Source organism: Lissotriton vulgaris, chromosome 1_1 (genome assembly GCF_964263255.1).
Source record: "Lissotriton vulgaris chromosome 1_1, aLisVul1.2, whole genome shotgun sequence".
Lineage (NCBI taxonomy): Eukaryota > Metazoa > Chordata > Amphibia > Caudata > Salamandridae > Lissotriton > Lissotriton vulgaris.
The window spans coordinates 1,616,092,226-1,616,112,786 of NC_141685.1; the positions used below are offsets into that span (position 1 = coordinate 1,616,092,226).

Consider the following 20,561-nt stretch of genomic DNA (forward strand, 5'->3'; position numbering starts at 1 on the left):
ATCTCATCAGAGCAGACAACCCAGACACGAACAGCCGGGCGGCCACTCAAACCCAGATGAAGGGGGACAGCCACACAAGGGAGGAGACCAACCACAGAGCCACAGCATTTGGGAACGGACCCATACACTCAGGAATGCTGGAAAACAGTGACATGGAGAGCACGGGACCCACGACTGGGCAAACCCGTCCCACTCGGGGAGGCAATGCAAAAAAATAAAGGATGGACAGGGTTCCCCATCACCCTGACAGGAATTCTAGACGATGTATTACCGCGGTCTGGATACGAGTCGATTTGACAGCTATTGAGAGATATCCCTGAGCATATCGGACTCGCCGAAAGACAACGGAAGACGGCTTAGTCTCCAGTCTCCCTTTCTCTCCAACCCAGACGCGGCATCCAGCTCCTAATAACTACCAGCACTACCCCTCCATAGGAAGCACCCTGATCGGAACCGCATTCCCGATCGACATCGAGTGTCTGACGTGGCCCCTACGCCTGCTACACTACCAGTGTGATCATTCTATGCCCTGAACCACGGACATACGCAGATACCTAGACCCTCCAGAAGGAAATTATAATCCAGACCTTTTGGCCCCTGACAGCCAGTGTGTACCCCTCCCCCTCCATCTCTGTAAGCCCGGACGAAAGTGGCTTACACCGAAACGCGTGTTGGCGCTAATACCAAGAACGGCAACAGTATTCCACCTAACTTGCCCTCCCCAAGATGCACCCCCGTCCAAGCAACTATAACTCCAACCTTTTTGTTGCAGGCGAAACGAGATTTACCCGTGTGAAGTGGTTGAACATGTACGAGTATGAATGACCCCAGTAAGATGTGAGTGTCTGTTGAGCCCCTTGAAATTCCCTGGAGTGAGTGGAACACCTAATTGTCTGAAGAAAATTCTTCCCCACATGAAATGAGGAACATTATTGATGGTTTTATTAATTCTAGAACCTGTTATTTTTTGATTGTTTCCTAAATATGACAAATTGCATTAAAACAAATAATAAAAAAAATATATTTTCTATAAAAAGATTAATTTAATGCTGTCTATCTGTTATCTTGGGTTCTGATATTCATTTGACATTGCTCCCCTCTAACCAGAATTGGATCCTGTATAGGACCACGAATTACCATCCTTGGCAGGGTGTTCTTTTCTAATTGTTCTATTGTTTCCTCCCCTCCCTCCCTGCCTACATCACCTATCTGCCCTGGGGAACCCCCTTCTATTGTATAGAAAGCAGAACAACGTCATGCAATCACCCCCGTACAAGAGAACTGGTACCAAATCCATCGAAAACATTTGCAGACCATGCAATTCCAGTGAGGGTCAGTAAAAATACCAAAAGGCAACACCTGCCACAACTTGTGCACGGGAGCGAGTGGGGAACACAACACCGCACACTACCAGCAATCTGGTAACACCAGAGCCCCCAAAATGAGGCAGCAGAAGTGAATATGCACCACTTGCACCAGCTGAGAACCGTGACCACACGTCAAGGAGGAGGGCGCAAGGGACACCCGCCGAGCCATGGAGCAGGAGGAGACGGGGACACCACTGATGCTGCCCACGGAAGAAAAGCCAGACTGCAGAAACAGGAGCAGAAGCCAAAAGCCTACCCGCTGACCACAGAAGCAGCCCGAGAAGGAAGAACAGGAGCAAACAGAGGACCGCCCCCATCAGACATGCTGGCGCCCACAGTCCTCGGAATCCCCGAAGACCACACCAACCAGGAACGACCAGGACGGACCCCACACAACAGTGGAGAGCAGGCGGGGACAGCAGTACACAGGAAGGAAGGACCGCCGGACCAAAACCCAGAAGTGAAACCTGGGAAGGGGAAACACACACCCCCTGGGTCAAAGGCCCAAGAATGCACAAACAACCAGCACATACATGGAAAAACACACAGCTCAACAAGAGGACCTGAGAACCACCTCTCCTACAGCACCAGCTAATGCAGGAACCAATTAGCCCCTACCATGTACAACTCCTGAGATCAGACGAGATCAGGTGTGTTCAGGGTGGCATTGCCGCAAGGCTACGGCGGAAAGATAGATTGACCGGAAGGGCCCAACACTGCCAAGTAGTGCACAGAATACGGCATCAAACCTGGGAACCCGACGAGCACAGACACCGAGAAGGAATCAGGGCACCGAAGAACAGAAGACCACTGCAACCCAAAGGCCCACAATCAACACCCACAGATGGAAAAAAATGCTGAGTGGTGCCAAGAGAAGAGCCGGAGACCCATGAACACAGGCCTCCACAGCGGAAAGCAGAGAGAGGACACCCCAACAATGACCCACCATACAGGGAGAGCAAGTGAAGTGCACAGAGACACGGAAGGACAAGCGCTGGAACCGAGACTGGACCCCAGTCCCTCAGCAACAAGGCCGCCCAACGCTGTCATCACATAACAAATGTGCGAAGCTCCATCACTGTAAACGAGTGTAGTTCACCACTTCTGACTCCCATTCCCAGAGTTCCAAATAGAGCGAACTTGACCCAAAGCAATAACGCGCTTTACACGAGTACCAGGGGTATGTAGAGAGTCGCTCAGAATCACAAGACGTTGAGCGACTCATCCCCATGAACGAAAAGCCAGGAAGGAACGGAGATGGAGACCCAGCGTAGTCACAAGTGGCAGGGACCCCACAAGAAACGTTTAAAAAAACACACACACACAAAGAATGAACACAGAACACTCACCAGAGGAAGCGTACCTGCCGTCCAGCACAGGGTCACTATGACCTCCAAAACAAAGCAATCGCGGGGCCCCCGCACACCACCACTGCAGCCGCAAATCAGGCAGGCCTGCTCCGAGATCCGCCGCAGCAGATGGAAAACAGCCCGAACAAAGCCGGGGGAGTCAGGCCCCGCCCCTCGGAGGCCGATCAGCGAGGAACGCCCGATGCCAATTGCCTGCCCCATCCCACGGAGGCTACGGGAAACAGCACCCGCTGCAGACCCCCGCAAAACTACCAAGCGGACCGACCCCGGAGCACCAAGGAATGCACCTGCCCGGCACTCGAAGGCAAGCTGCAAAGACAGGGACAAGGGGGCGCAGATGTGAAAATGGAGGCGAGCCGCCGCTACCATGTAAGGTAAAAAACTCCCTAGGAGATGCCTGGGCCGTTAGCGGGCGTCTCGCCACAGGAGGGGGTAAAAAGCCGTCGCAGGCTGAGACGGGCCGAGGGACCCCATTTCCGGCAGGCCGGGGCCTCAGACTGATAAGCATGAAAAAGTCAGAGGCCTGATCCACAAGTCTTAAGAGACAACAAATGCCCAATTAGAGAAGAAGCGAGACACAAAAGGAAGCCCGCAGCCACCCAGGAGATGAGAGCACACCCCGCCAGAGCCAGCCAGCCAGCCAACCCACTCGGTGACGGCAGGGCCCAAATAGAAAGCCCGCTAAAGCAGGGCAGAAAGCAGAAAATGGAGGGGGCGCAGGGCATAACTCCCAAGAGCCCGCAAGCACTAGGAGCCCACTAGAGCAGAGCTGTGAACCCAAAGGGTCAGTGCGAGGGCCAGAAGGCGGGGGAGCCAGAGAGTGAGCCCGCTGGAGCAGGGCCTCCCCACAAGGCACCGGGACCTGCTGGAGCAGGACCTCATCCCAACTTCCCTGAACAGACGCTCTGGAGAATCTGCAGCGCAGAACTAAAAAAACAGGTTGATGGGTTGGGCCGGCCCACCTCTTATAGAGGTCAGGGTTTAATGGGTCGGCCATATTGGGAAGGGATGGGAGGCTGACTTTTTCCTTTGGAGGGTTCTGGTGTGGACCTGAAACTCACTTTGTTAGTCATGTGGCGAGGAAGACTAACGAGGAGGTAATGCTAAAAAGCAGAGCTCAGGATTGTCCTCCATTTGAGACCACCCGAAGGACTACCTCCCTTGTGGACTGTGGAGTAAATAAGGAGAACAGTCACATTGCTCAAACCAACTGGAAGACTGAAGCAAGATTCTACTTGCCACATTCATTTTGTTGTATGCACAAGTTCGGCGATTGCTTTCCTTCTTTTGTTACGTACAATTAATTTAATGTTTCTTAATGCACACTCCAGGTACCAGTACTAAGAGTGAAGAGTATTACACCACCCAATAAGAAAAATAAATCATGGTTTTTAAAATTATACGATGACGCCAGTGATTAATTCATTGTGGCACTCACTTAAGTAAAATGTGTTCCCACAGCATACCATGGGCCACATTTATGAGAAGTGACGCATCGCTGCTTGACAGCAGCGATGCTTCACTTCTCAGTGCGCACTCCTTGCGTCATACCTGATGAGTCATATTTGTATGACACATCATGTCGCAGGGAGTAACAGATACGTCAGTATTTTTGATGTATCTGTTAGCGCAAAAGTGACGCATTGCTGGAGTGTGTCACAAAAGTGACGCAACTCCAGCAATGCGTCCTTTCCCATGGGACAAGCCCCATGTGAAAGCGCCTGCGTCAGTCTTAAGCCTGCTGTGAGGCAGGCGCAAGATTTTGACTCAACAGCGTCCTAGAAGTGACGCAGTAAAAACTCATAGATTTCACTGCATCACTTCTACGAGGCTTTTTGCGGGGGTAAATCCCCCCTGCATACATTATACCTGACACAGGTATAATGTAGCGCAGGGGTTTACAAAGTGACGCATTTACTTAGATGCGTCACTTTGTAAATAGTGGGCAACAGGAGGCTTGTTTTACACCGCCGATGGGTCACAAAAACCGGCGCATCGGAAGCGCAAAACTGATGCAAGGCCTCATAAATGAGGCCTCATATTTTTTATTCAACCTCAAGCTCTGGTTATAGCACAGAGTAGACATGGGTGAGTTACTGAAACAGGTAAAGCGTCAGAAACATGACACAATAAAAATCTCACTCCAGTTTATAAAATAGAGTTAAATTTATTAAACAAGATGACAGCAGAATTACCAAAAATTCATTAATGGGAACCGGAATGATTGGTTTTGGAAGATTTAGGGAAAAACAGCACCAAAAAGCACAAAGCACCAATGGTAGTCAATAGTCACAGTAGACTGGTACCTAAGTGAGATTTCAGTCTGACTGTGATGGAGAGCAAGTCAGATACATCAAACAGGTTTGACCGGGGAAGGTTTTACCTTGGGACTTAGTCTCTTTTGGAAGCCAAAATCTTTCAGCGGAGCAAGGCACCAGGCTGTATCCGAGGAAGTTCTCACAAAGTTGGATAGTCATTAAACGAGGTCCTGTTTCAGTCATTAGATTTGGCGGGAAAAGCTTTGCCTGGTCAAGACTTTCACATTTATACTTTTTTTTAAATACCTGTTTTATTGACATTTGAATGATTAACAAGATTACAATCAATACAGTTACATATCCACAGTAGGTTGAATACAATATCTATCAGATTTCTTCTTGTTACATTGCTGGTGCATCTCTGAGACAAAACATTTGTTTTCTTCACATCATCATATCCAGAACTATTTGTCTCCAGTGTGTCAGTTCCCTCTGGTGTCCTAATAGTGTTAAGATAGCCCCTCACCATGGCAAAATACTTGATAGGGAGTGGTTGGGCCTGCCATCAACACTATCTGTCTGAGATGTGCCTGTATTGAGAATGCATACGTCTGTCATATAAAAACTCAGAAATTGAAAAGTAGAAAGGAAAACCAAAAGCAAATAAAATAAAAGGGAAACAAGGGAAATCAAACTCAGTGTCTTCACAAAATGAACACACAACTACAACTAGTGTAAACTACCAGGGGTCCTCAGTCAGTACATATGTCTACAACAGTTTGACTGGTCATGTCTTGGGGTTGGAGCACCCAAGGGGAGGGGGAAGGAAAATGGGAAAAGCAGAAAAAGCTCCGAACAGACAAGGGCAATACCTGGCACGTAACCTACCCAAGGGTATATCCCGGTTGTGGCACGACACAGAAGGACCAATCCCACCCGCTCCCCAAAAACTCCGAGTCACCTACCCATTCCGTAATGGTCGTCAAACCTTTAAAGGGTGTGGGTCTCTCCCAGCCCCTCAGAGTCAGTCGAGTTCACGTGTGACTCCTGATCAGGTGTGTTTCGTGGGTCCCATGCTCTCAAAATGTCTGCCCAGGGTTCTGCCAGTGGCTTACGCCGCTTCTTAATCTTGTTCTCCTTAATCAAAGCCTTTTCCTCAGCTCAAGCCCAGCTGGAAACATCCTTTTCCCAGTCTACTACTAAAGGATTCTTCTTCGCCTTCCACCTGAGGGCTATTCTCCTCTTAGCCAAGAGGAAAGCCAGGTCCGTAAACCTGTGATCCATTCTTTTGGGTTTAGGTCTCGGGAATAAGCCCAGAAGGCATACCTCCAGAGAGCATTCCAAATTGCGAGTCAAAACCCTGTTGACCAACTTTCACATTTATACTTGGTCTCTTTTTTGAAACTTGGAATCCTTCAGCAGGGCAAGGCTGCAGGCTGTTTCTGACATGGAGCTCCCCAAGGCCAGATAATTTCTCACTTAGGGTCCACTGAAATGAATATGCTGCTGTGAAGAAACTCCCATTGGGAGAAACCTGTTACTTAGCCCAGCAAGGTCGCACCCTGGTCGGATAGGCCGGCTGGTTTGTCCCTGTCCTTCAAAGGTCTTGGAGCCCAAAACAAATGTCATAATGTTTTCAGGGGTGGTAGGAGTAGGCCCGTTAGACACACCCAAGGGTCCCATGACCTCAGTAAGAGCTCTTAGGGGTCAAGACTCACTCTAGCAGAGGCCACCAGCAGGATTCAGGTCAAGTCCAGTTTGTACTGGGCAGCTGGGAACTTCCGGTAAAATGTCGCTTGCAGCCAACTTTTTGTAGCCCTGTACCCAGACAGGAAGCTAGTCAACTGACCCTTGAAGTCCACTTCTTTATCTTGGGTACAAGAGGATTGTACTATTGAATATCGACCTCCAGAATATCATGGTACAAGAATATCGAGAACAGAATATTGAGGGATAAAATATCGAAAGGTAAGTACATATAGGGAGGTATCTGTTTGCTTTTCCTAACTCCACATCTACATACCTTGAAGATATATGTACCACATGTGGAGTTAGGTATGCAAAATATTCCTATCTATTCGATATTCAGGGTGCCCACCGTACAAGAGGGAGCCAGTCCAGTTCTTCAGGCCTCTCAGGTCACACAGCAGGTCCATTCCTCTTCTGTAATTTTGCAGGTCCAGAAAGTTTCTGAATAGGGGGCCTGGTGATGCAATATTTCTGCTGGGCACTAGCTAGTGAGTGAGGGTGTGTCTCCTGGCCCCTCCCTAACCAATGAAGTAAATGTTTCCAGGGGTAACAATACCCACTTCTGAAGCAGTTCCATTTTGTCCTACTCCAAGCAATCCCACAGTGTTTATTAGTCTCAAAATCCAAAATGGAGAAACTCTTCTTCCCTTTTGCAGTGCCTGTGTGCCCACCCTTTTTGAATTTTTAACCGCAGGGGAGTGGCCAAGGTAATGAGCTGTGCCCTTATCCTTGGTCATTTTAAACCAGTACTAGGGGCAACCCTCCCCCACTAGGATTGGTACCTGCCTGACTGAGAGGACAAAAGCTGGGGCCTTTGAAGGTATCGCCTAACATTTTCTTTTGACAGAGAAGGCTCCTTTAAAGTAAATAAATCCTCATCAGTGACTATTAAATGGCTGGGCTACTTTTGGAGAGCTATATTAAATTGCCCATCATGAGCTTCAGACAGAAAGGAAAAGAGTATGTTTTAAAATCCAGCTTCACGATTAAGTTGTGTTTACAATATACATTAAAAAAAGTGGTTTAGTCACATTTCTAGTGGGTCCTTTTCCAGAGAGAGCAGAATTTACTTTTAATCCTGCTTCCCATTGTTTCTCACTGGGCCAGCCAGCCTTTCTACAGTGAAAATAGCTTTTGGTTGCTAGTCACTGTAAGGACATGTTGAGTCTACATTTTTCCATGTTCTACTTTTAAATACCATACACTTCTTTGTCAGCTGTGACCTAGATAGGGGTACTTATTAATATTTAAAAGGGAGGTTTTCTCCTCTCAAACAGGGGACCTATTGAAGGTTGTAAACTGCAGCTGCCAGGGTGAAGTTGTGGTTCTGGGTCTAGTTTGCCTAGTTACACTAGTGGATGGCACAGTACTGCCGTATTTCGTGGGTGACAGTTAACTTTACATGCCAGAGATGTATTATGGGCACCATATACTGTGGCCTTATAGGAAAGTTAAATAGGCCAAATAGGTGGTAAGCAATTTCCACATGTTGCATGGGTCAGACCACATGCACTCGGGCCTGGTTATCAATTTCCCAGTACACATAAGCACGAACACAACAGCATCACGCCACACAAATGGGGGTGACCACCCTGAAAGAAGCACTTTTTCACACTAGGCTACTGTCAGGGTTTGATCTAGGAGTAAATGCGTGTTTGTCCATGTAATACCCATTCTCCTAGGGGGATACTTGTATGCAGCTATTTGTTATGGCATAGGTTAAAAGGCATGGAGGATTGATGTAGTGATGTGGTATGCCTGGGTTGTCCTGTGTGTACGAAATTGGATGATGTAGTCATAGGATGTGTCTGTGTATACAGAAGCCGAGTGGGCTTGCTGTGTAATATAGAGTGTGGATGCTGTGAGACTGTGAAAATGCATCGATTGTTGGAATCTTGTGATGGGTGAAGCCTGGGTGTTGATGACAACTGGAGGGAGAACGGAGCCCTAGCAGGACCAATTAGGCTGTGGCTAAAACCTAAAGACCTAATGTTAAATAAATAACTTGTATGACGGTCCTACTCTCCAAAAACATTTATACAATAAAAATAGCAATACCAGAGGGATTGAGACCAGGGAAAACTTAAGGCTTTGGGGGGCCCTGGGCCAAATGTATTTTGGTGGCCACTGTTTGGAACAGTTTTGAATTTATGATCCAGTTTCTGTTTTTTCATGCCCTCGTTGGGCAGGTCACTGACAGCGCACAGGCACATTGGCCTATATTCTAAATGTGTTTCCATCTAATATTCAGCTACGGTGATATGTGGTTTCGATATTGTAACACAGCAGCAGCTCACTAATATCACAGCAAATTATCTCCATGACACCCTATCATTTCTCATATCGGAGATGCTGTTTTGATGTAAATGAACTCCTTATTATGGATGTTGCTTGAAGCATAAACACAACATTTCTCTGCAAATTTTCTGTAATAGACTCTCACACATCACCCACATTAAAAATACATTGAAAGAAAAGGGTATTTAAAACAATATGTTTAAGAATTATTCAAGGTTATCAGGGCTAGACTGTCTGCAGACAAGAGCTGGTTCTATCAGCCCCACTCTGAAAGACTAGGGCCTTGGGACAGAGCCCACTTTGCCCATGCCTTAAAACGTCTCTGATTGAAACATGACATTATAGCACCTCCTAAATGTTTTTGATTAAAACATCCATAAGACGTGAATAATCTGTTTAATATAACAAACAAAGCTGTTGTAAGAGGTGGCTCATAAGTGAAATAGTGAAAATAAATGTTAGATATTTGGAAAAGCGTATAAGTCCTCAAATGTATGAAAGGTCCTCCCAAGTGGAGTGAAGTGGGTGAAATCTCGTCTCTACAAGTCTTCACACCCCTTGCGATGCTGTGCGTTTATTACTACAGCAATAGTTACTGCACCACAGGTTTCGACTTTGTGCTCCCGAGGCTTGCACTCCCATTTATAAATCGATTATTCAAGGTTGGATGTACAAGAGAATATTCTCATGACAGGAAAGATGTGGTATTGGGTAACTAAGCTTACTGAGCCCTAAAATGTCTGCACTTGTCATCTCCCTCGCATACTGTAAGCGTGCCGAGACAGCCTCGCTCTTTCCCGGCCTCTGGCATGAACTGAGCCTGGGTACAAACACACCCGAGCCACCACTTTGTGAGTCCGGAGTTAGCCGCATGTGTTTTGGTGCAACGACTGCCCTCGATTTTGTAACCTCTGACCCTCCTTGTTTGTTTTGTTTTTCTGTTTTAGATTGCCACCACCAGAAAGCTAACAGTTCACCTGCGACCCCCTTCAACCTGCGACTTGGAGATCAGCCTGCAGGGGGTCAAACTCATCCTGAATGTTAATGAGTACAGCCGAGACGAGGAGGTAAGAGGGCAGGCTTGGGGGCAACAGCAGACACACTTGAAGGAAGCAGGAGGTGGGAGAGTGCAATGGGGGTGTCTTACTGTCTAACAATGGGGTGACTCTTTGGCAGGCGCACACAATGCATAAGCCTGACTGTTCGTTTGAATGTGAGGTTTATGTAGGCAGGGGCATAGCTTGGTCGGTAAAACTTGGGGGAGGGGGCATATAATGTTATAATACATTATGTGACAAGCAGGGCGCCTGAGAGGGGTTTAAGAGTCAGTGGAAAGAGAGAGGAATGCGGATTAGCAGGAGTAGTTAGTGAAAGAAACACAGCAATCAAAAAAGTTTAGGGCTTTCAAAACAGGGATATGAGAGAGTGTGTGTTGTGTGTGTGTGTTTTTGTCAGTGTGTGCATGCAAAAATCCCAGGTGAAATCCAACAGACACTTCACCATACCCGACCAAACACCCCCCAGAAGCTACACCCCTATATGTAGTGCCAGGGAAAATTGCTTGATTGCCATTAGTGTAGCTGAGCTCCACTATGTGTGTGTACATGTGACTCAAAAAAACGTATTGGGGAATGTGTGTAATTGTTCCTGCATGTAATGAGGTCAATATATGTAAAGAAAGAAGTGTGTGTGTGTGTGTATAACATCTAGCATAATTAAAAATGTGCTTGTCGAAAATGCACGAATAACCATGTAGAAACGGATAAAGGGGCACGTAAAAAAGAACAAATCATTTCAAATCTTCTTATTCAAAGTACTTCAAATCTCTATCATTAGAACATTGCCTTATTGAATCATGAAATAGTTATTGCTAAGAATCCATCAAATTCATTATTTAAAAAGGATTTCAAATGACCAGCCAAATTGTTAATTCACTCCACCAAATACATTTTAAGGACAAAGTCACAACAATAAATTAGACCATGTAGTTGATTGACAAGCTTGATAATATTTCAAACATACCTCTTTAAGGTCTTCTTTCACCCAAGTGATGGCCTGGTCTGAAACAACCCAACATCTAAATTTCCTTCAAAAGCAAAGGAGTCTCTGGTGCACCACTAAAAATCTGGAATGCCTCTAACACCTGAATGAAGGACAATTAATAAATAGCCTTTCCAAATTTCACCCAACCTCGATCTCGATGTGTTGACAAGCGCCTATAGCTGTTTTGCTTTTTGCAGTGTTTGTTTGTAGACTCAAAGCCTGGTTGGCTTTTACATGTAGCATACTGGGTGTGAATGTAGTGCGAGTGCATGTATGTGTATTCGTTTGAGTGTGTGTAACATATTAGGCATGCTTCTACTAGTAGCCTGGAAGTGCATTCTTAATCTATCCAAGTGGGTGTGTAGAAGAGACATGTGTGTATGTATATTTAATTGGTATGAAAGATAGATCACTTGTTATTTTAAACAACCTCATTCCTCCAGGATTTAAAATGACCCATTGTGAAAGAAAAGAGGTGGGATTTCCCTTATCCTGGAGTCAACTCCATTTCTTTAATCTTTTGCAAGGATAGCTGCAAGATGCACAATCAATCAAAACAGCTTCTTCCTTATTGCAGCATTGCACAGGTTCCAGGGATACAATCCCAGATTCCTAAAGGAAATTGTTGCGCTCACCGGGCATCTGCAAACTCTAGTAACAAAACTCTTGTGGGTTGGAGACTTTAACATTTGGGTACAAAGTTACCAGCCTTGCCCTTGAGCTAACTAAAAACAAGGATGCATTAGGAACTCATCCATGTTAGCAGTCCTTCCCACACAGTAAGATACACACTTGATCTAATTTTCTCACACACCATTGAGCACGTTAAAATTCTGATCCAACCCCAATTTTATGCAGATGAGTCCTTCCCTCCATCTCCTGAACTTCTGGTACTAATAATGCTGTAAAACAGCTGAACATAAAACAATACCTATTCATAGTCCAAATACCTCAATAAAATAGACAAGCTATCTAAACAGAGAAACTGCACTCATATCAGCATTAAATAATAATCCGCGCGTGTTTACCGCTAGTACCTAGCGCATAACCTTAGTAAACTGAAAAAAACAGCACCACTAAAGAAAGAAACTCAAATAAGACCTCAAAGTAACCAACAAATAGTTTACCAGTACTCTGGCCGTATTAGAAAAGACAAGCTCCATATCTTCAACGCCAGTGTCATAAAGCACAACCTGAACCTACAACATTGCCCACAAGCTGAGCTGAACAAGTTACCCCTAGGTCACCTGGAATGAACAACAGCCTCACTGACCAATTGCAGCAAGGGCTTCAGAAACTAAATAAATAAATGTCCAATATCTATCAAGACTTTACTAACGGAGAAACCCGAAACTACCACACACTCGGCTCCCCAACATTTTGAAAAATTTTTTCTGAATAAAAAAATTACAAAGATCTGTGATTCAATCTCAAACCGAAATTACCTTTGTGTCAATTCATTCACCTTTTTCCATTTAAGTCGTACACTCCCACTTTTCAGCATGTTTTTGGGTTGCATGGGGGGAGGGGGTCATAACCTAATTAACGTCAAAGACGAAAACAGATCATTTTTATGTGAACCACTGTCCAACATCCTTCACAGAACAAATCTTGCCTTCTCTGGCCAGTGGCATGGTACCCATGACTACATTCTCTTTCTCTGCAGGCCCAGACCCCAGCCAATTGGAATAACCAGGCATCTTCTTACTTCTAAATTATGCTTTAGCCATTCTTTTTTCCCCAAGTTCCATTTAAAAAACTGCACAATCAATACATTTATTTTATATGAATTGTAGTAAGTTGTGTTATATTTTGATATTAAAAAGTGTCCCATTTTGTCTTTTGAGACGCTTTAGTTTTTTTTTTAGTAAATTAATTGTAATCATATTTTTACTATTCTATTTTAGATGGAATTTTATTTCTAATGATTTGTTTTTGCTGTCGAATACCCACAGCCTTTGCCCTTCCAAGGGATCCCTTCTTTTTCAACAGAGAAGTGACTTCACTCCCTCATCCCATTCCCTTAAAGTAATCATTGAGTTGCGTTCACCTCACCTGGCAGGCCCGGTCTAACTCCAAGATTTGTGATAAAGTTAAACATTTCCCTTTCAAACGGCCTTCATCCATCCCTAGGTGGTGTGCAAAGGGAAAGCACACCTCCAACCCTCCCATATTTTTGATTTTCTCATCGGAGGCTTGAAAATGAAGGTCTAGCTTGGCCCAGAGTTGAGTCTTACTTTACAAGAAAGGAGGTGTAGATGATTAGTTTGCCTTTTCGCCAAAAGGTGAGTTATATGGATGCAGGGGGCAAGCCCATAGTCTACAAAATCAACACTGCAATTGGTGTTGTTGGGCCTATACTGTTTTCAAAGGGCGGTGGCAAGTAAACTCATTGGTTAGAGTGCGCTTCTCTTTTTCCCTGTCCCCATGTAGGGACTACAAAGGTGAAGTGCTGGTTAATATCTGGAAGGACAGCTTCTCCCTGTCAGGGATATTGGTGGAGGTACACAAGAGCACACACTGTGGCTAGTGACAGGGTACCCACTGAGGCACGCTCCTTCTGCCCACAGTTGACCTAGCAAAGGGGGTGGGTGGAGGGATGATGTCAGTGCATCCTCGGGTGTGAACACAGACCATGAAGCTGCTGGGGTAGTGGGTATACAGCAGAGGACCCCGGTGACAGAAGACATTCACGACAGCTGACCCGCGGTTTGAAGAAGGAGGAGATGATAAGGATCCTGGAGTAGATGAGTCTGGTAGTGCAGCATTAGAATTTTCATTAGGGGACACGATTGGAGCAGTGGTCCCAACATGAGGTCAGAGGTCAAGGGTAGAAATCCCAAGGCCTGTTGTGCTTGTGAATGGATAAGGCAGTTGCTGGGTCCTCCATAGAGAGCTGACTGAGTAAGTTCTATAAATAGGGTCTCTAATAAGACAGGGTACAGTGGGCATTGAAGGACTGCTTTGATGTGCCTATCAGTGAGAAAACAGGCAACGTTTCTTATGAACCACAAACAAGACATGGTTGCAGTGATATAGGTATGTACTTATCGACTTCAACAGGATTATGCTGCAGCAATGTCGCAACAGGCAGATCAGTGTAAGCACTGTGTCAAACGTTTGTGCTTAGATATTCTGGCGCAGGTAGAAGTAGTTAGTAGCAATTGATTACTTAACAAGGTGTCCCATTTTCCCTCAAAAAGGGGTATCGACAGCACCATAGGCAGTTATGCTGTTTTTAAGTAATGTTGTTAGCCTTCATGGAATCCCCACAAGTATTGTGTCCAACAGAAGCCCCGAGTTTACTTCCTGCTTCTGATAAGCATTCTGCAAATTGTTGGGACTCACAATCACATTTTCCACCAGCTGGCATCTTCAAACAGATTGTCAGACAGAATTTGTCAAACAATCTAAGAAACATGTTTTTTACACTGTCAATGACTTCAATTTGAAGGATCTTGACTTGTTGAAACTTGTGGAATTTGTTTAGAACACAAATCATTCCACTATCTGATGCTCCCCTTTCTTTGCACTCTCTGGGTTTCATACTTGTGTTCTGCTGAGTGGTGGCTGGCATCTACAAGAGAGGGGGTGGGCACATGCACCTTAATTATATTAAAAAAACACTTGCCTGAAGACATACATGAACTTCTCTGCTCTGGGTCTCTTCTTACAGGAACAGGATGCTGCAACCCCCTTGGCCAATCCTGGAGCTGCTCTCATGCAGCATGAGAGAAGCACCCTGATTGTAGGGAGCAGCCGCACTCGGCACTCCACAGTGCTCTGGAGGACTGCACTTGCTCTAACACAGCTGTCTTAAAACGTCTGGATTAGAGATGTTTAACTAACATAAAGACATGCACACTTTAAAATGTGCATAGACGGCCCACCCTCCTCCCTGCTGTTATCACTCAGTAGCGGCACCACCCATGTCCTGACCCTCTGTTCAGAAAGGCGGATGAAAAATACAACTGTAATAAATTACCATTTTATTTTTAATCTCTGGAGTTTTAAGGGTGATTTTAAGTAGGGTGACGCTCCTCTGCTCCAACGGAGGATCCACCCCTGGTTCTGCTGGCATGTTTTCTGTCTATACGGCTTGTCCAGAAACACATGAAAGATGAAGCCTCTTCTGATAAACCTTACTTGAAAGACCAAGAAAATGTACTGATTGTCCAATACACTATAAATGTTATGCAGACAAACATCAGCGTCCTGCGCCAGTGTTTGAATTTGGAGACTGAGTTGGGCTTTTATCTTGCCATCTTACTCTCAGAGGACCAACAAAGTTCAAATCAAGATATATTGGGCCATTCCAAGTATGGCAAATTACGATATTGTCTGCAATACAACTACAGATGCCACTGTCCATTATAATACATACATACTTTCATGTGTCTCTGGTTAAGAAGGCCCGCCCAGCGATTACTGACAAGATTCCACTTATGTTGGTGACAAGAGTCACATCGACAAACATATTGTGGATTCTTGCCTGTGTAAAAGTCAGATTTGGTACTTAATGGATTAGAAGAGTTTCACTTCAGATGAAAGGTGTTGGGAATCAACAGCCTATATTCATATTCCTTGATTTGAATTTTTTTTCATTCTCAATTCCCTCTGAACCTTGTGGGAAGGTTATTAAAGGAGGGGAACTGTCAGGACACAGCCCCAACCTGCACAGTCCCAGTCCCTGCATTTCTTTCCATCTGGCCCACAATGTTTACCCCCTACTGCCAAATGCCATGATTTTGCAGCCACTACCCCACTGACTCTAGCCATCTTGGTTGGAACCAGAGTAAAAAAAGAGGCTACGCCATTCGGAAGTTGCCAGTGATTGAGAGACACAGTCCAGGCAATATCATGCTAGAGGAAGAGACTGGCTGGTGAGTTCAGAATTCAGAAGGTCAGCTCTAACTAGCTTTGTTAAAAAGAACACTCAATAGTAGTCAACCTTTGGTCATGTCTAAAACTTTGCGGGATATTGCAAAAGGAGAATGAATGCTCATTCAAAGGTGTACCTTAAATGTAGGAGTATATGCATGCATCATAATCTAAGAAAATATACAGCTGAATGTCAGGATTTTTCCACCAGTTATCCTTGTTATATTTCTGAGTCTGAGTCCCTTGTTAAAGTTCTGAGACTGTCTCAAAAGAAGTCTTTGAATTATTGTCTTACTGGAAGTAAATCCTCGGCCACTGTATTCTGGGACAATTTCAGATTTAATCTTCAGCCCGTTTTCAGAAAAAGAGTTACCCAAACAGGAATTTTGGTTCATATTAAGAAGTTAAGGCAAGTTTGGGAAAGAGTAAATTGTAAACAAGAAATGGCAGCTTGAGGTGAGACTCACTGGAAAAAGAATTTATTTGAGATATCAAGAGGAGAAAGGACTTCAGCAGAGATATAATTTTTTCCAAGTATGTTCAAGTTCACTGGGAATTGGGATTAATAAGGTTTCTTGATTGGTTCATTGTGGAATCATGCATAGTTGTGTTGCCCTTTCCGGTGGCAGTGATACCACCACTCTAAAAACCTAGCCCCTGTTGTCAGGCCAACTCACGGGAAGTAGAGTTAAGAATGCTACTTTATCTGAAGAGTCCAGTTAATATGTCAATCAGGTACAGGAGTGTTAATTATTGTGCAGTACTATCAGTGGTGGCTGGCACAGATCTGGGGTGGCGGGGCAGAGGCCAAGGGGATAAGGGAATGTAAAAAAAGAAAAATATACTTACCTCCTCGCCAGGCTGTCCCACGTCGTCTCTCCTCCGTTGACCAAACAGGAAGCAGCCAGGCTCCCCTGAGCCAATCACAATGCTGCAATGCAGCGCTGTGATTTGTCTGATGGAGCCTGGGGACCTGGGCATGTTCTCCACCTAGGCTGTAATGTAGCCTGGGTGGAGAATATGCTAAGTGTGCATGACTGTTTGGTCGGCCTGAGACGCCGGTCAAAGCGTCATGCACACTTCAGTGTGCCCACCACTCGTCCCCTGCCCTGCTCTGTGAGCAGAGCAGCCCAGCCCCACACCCATGCTGCCACAGCAGGAACAAATAAAATGATAACATCACGTTATTATCATTTTATTTATCCTTTCCTTCACTGCTGAAATGCAGTGGGGCAACGCTGTACCACCTTAGCGGAGTAGCCGCCACTGAGTACTATCCTGACATTTGAAAGGTCCATTGAGATTACCAACTAAGACCTGCCATTCACCTTTTGTCAGTAGGATCTACTCCCTGGTGTTCCTTCCCTAACCAACTCTTCTATATTTTGCTATAGTCTGTTGATGATAGCAACTAATCAACAGCAGTATCAAGGTATGGGTGGCTAGTGGTTACATTCTGTTGTTGTGTTATTATACCAAGATTTTAACAGAAGTACTAGCCCACGAAGATTCAACGCCTGTGTAAGTGTTCAATACTACTGAGGTTTTAGTGGTCTTCAATTAAGCACAGAAAGGAATTTGATTCATAAAATGTAACAGCACTGCTTAACACACATGGCCTTTTCATAGCATGTAAGCAAGAATTAAGGCACATATCTAAATTAATATACTTTCTTGATTTCATTTTGAATGATACACAGCAAGTCCCAGAAATGACCGTATCTGTTCTTTTTCATTAGAACTGGGAGTATCAACAATGGCAATACACATTTTTTGTTTAAGTGCTACTCCCGCCCAACTGATTCAATGCTCCAAATAGACCATTCTGTCCTTTGCCATTTTACACTTGTCTCTGAAAAAAGTGTGAGGCTATGCTCCTCCAGTTCTTTTAACACCTGAAACAAAGTCTTATCATGTTCTTCACAAGAAATACCATGAATCACAATGTCATATTGAATATATGCCATATTGCCCATGCCATTAATAAGTTGGTACATGCATGCTGGAAAACTGCAGAAGAAGACACACCTCTTCCAGAGTAATAAAAGATGTTAAAGATCTGAGCCAACAACAGATCCAGAGTGATAAACACTGCAACTTACTTCATAGTGGCAGGATCTCCCCAATACTTGATAGCTGTTGACATCCATTTCCCATTGTAGAGTTGTTTCAGAGACAATCTTTACTTGGAATACCTCAAATTTGCAAAGACTAACTAAACTCTCAACAATTAAGATGATCTCTGTTTTTTTGTGGAGTATCCTTTTACTATTACTTATTGTTCAAGAATATTCAACCAAAAGGCTGATGTGCTCCCAGGATCAGGCACAGAAAAGAAAGTCAAAGAATCTTCAAAACCAATTATTGCCCTTCAACACTTCATAGCACCCGTCTTTAAAGAAAACCTTCTACAACTGCAAACACTACTATTTAATTCCCTTAAATCAACACATAATCCTATATTGCCTATTTCCTTATGGACAACCATAAAAGTGGTCAACCATTTGGAAGATTCTGTTTCTTCAATCACTACCTCTCACACCAAATGTTAAAGCTCTTTTTTAAAATCTACCCTCATGGATAACTCACATTGTTCACTCTTTGTACCACATTTTCTTTCTGTACTATTCAAAGACCAAAACCCTTCAATAATCAAAGGGAATCTGAGTAAGCTTTTTCATACCTTTGGAAATAAATGTTCCCAAGTGGATGCGTCATCCTGATCATTACCAGACACTGCCATGATATCCTCATACCCAATTACCTTACTGTGTTGGTAGGGTCCAACTTCATCTAAAGATTTGTTTGCTGAGGCCATCCTTATAAACAGGACCCATCTTCGGCAGTGTATACTTTCACATGAATGGCCATGCCCTTAAATTCTGCAGTGGTATTGAAGTAACCTACATCAATGGCATGCCATACCACATGAACCAGATATCAAGTGGTTTCAATTCTACACCATCAAACATTTGCAACAAATGTTCTACATCAAGGTGTATCGCACGCCACAATCTGTCATACTTTATCCTTTTTGTCTCCAATTAGGATATTGAAAATAGAGAACATCATACTTTATATGCCAAATTTCATATACATGAAACACAAAATCCTCAGACATGGCAATTTTCTTATTTAAGCTTGTGTCTTAGGTGCCCTGCCATTCATTACAGTCACACTTTTACCTTTACACTCATGTGCGCTGCCCTTTTACTTCTGCAGTTCCGGCACACTTGTCCCATAACTGAACTACTCTTCTTTAAAGCAACATGACTGTTCAACTAACACCAAACACAACATACATTTATTTTGGAATTGATGTCTGGGGTCATTACACTGTTTGCAACATTAACATCTGTAGATCATTTAAACTTTGCCCACTATGAAGCATTACAGTGCTCCAAATATTTAATCAATATTAATCGCCTTGTCCAGTGTCATCCTGTCAGTCACTAAAAGCTTGTCTTTGAACTTCAAGTTTTTTGGATCCTACAGAACAGCTACAAATGAACTTAGCACTGAAACTTCTTCCATTCCTTAGTGTTCAACTTTACTGAAATAGACTGCAAGTCAAAGTCACGGTGATTAATAATGTATGCTACCATGTTTAAGAATCAGATTTTCTCAAACTGAAGTGTCATAACAGTAATCGATATTTCTGCATAGCAAGTTATAATCCCTTTTCTATAGAAGCGTTACCTCAGTAGCTCGCATGCCTGGAATTAAAGTGGTTGTGTACAGCAGAGATCCTCACACATTGTATCGCGCTATTGTCTCTCAGCATCCAAAAAGCAGCGTCCTCACTGTAAGCTGGTCATTGTTGGCTATCGGAGAAGCTTTCAGAAGCTTTTCAGCTGCATAGCGTTGTGGGGGTACTCAGCGTCATAACACTTTTCTGATGTGTTGGTGTCTTGCCATAATGGTGCTCGCCAACATCACATGTAGATGCACCCGCAATAAGGGAACCCAACCAGCTCCGATGCATCTTGCTCAACACCCGCTCCGCACGCAAACACGCCGTCGAGCTCTGGGACCTGCTCGAATCCACATCACCAGACATCGCCTTCCTGACCGAGACCTGGATGAACGAAGCCTCCGCCCCAGACATCGCAGTGGCCATCCCCGATGGATACAAGATCCCTCGCAGAGACTGTACCAATGGAGTCGGCGGAGGAATCGCCATCATCCACAAGAGCACCATCAGGATCTCTACTAACGCCTCCGACACCCTCAACACTGCCGAACACATGCACTTCCAGATCCACACGGACCCCAAGACCACCCTAAGAGGCACCCTCGTCTACAGACCACCAGGACCCCGCCCCCAATTCTGCAACTCCATCACCGACTTCATCAGCACGCAAGCACTGATCTCCACCGACTACATCCTCCTCGGAGACCTGAACTACCACCTGGATAACGACAGCAACTCCTCCACCCTGATCGACAACCTCACCACCCTCGGACTGACACATATCGTCACGACACCTACCCACATCGCCGGCCACACGGTTGATGCCATCTTCTCCTCCAGTCCCGACGTTGCCTTCAGCCACGCCTCCGAACTCACCTGGAACGACCACCACTGCGTCCAC

At 44.8% G+C, this 20,561-nt stretch overlaps 1 protein-coding gene across 2 annotated transcripts in view; it reads left to right on the forward strand.

The window, feature by feature from the left end:
- Positions 1 to 20,561, forward strand: part of MAPK8IP2 (mitogen-activated protein kinase 8 interacting protein 2) — a 256,306-nt gene that overhangs the window by 195,080 nt on the left and 40,665 nt on the right. For both annotated transcript variants that reach the window (XM_086918822.1, XM_086918823.1), the window contains exon 9: positions 9,990 to 10,109. In XM_086918822.1, coding sequence (XP_086774948.1) covers positions 9,990 to 10,109 — 120 coding nt within the window. The remainder of the gene's footprint in view (positions 1 to 9,989; positions 10,110 to 20,561) is intronic.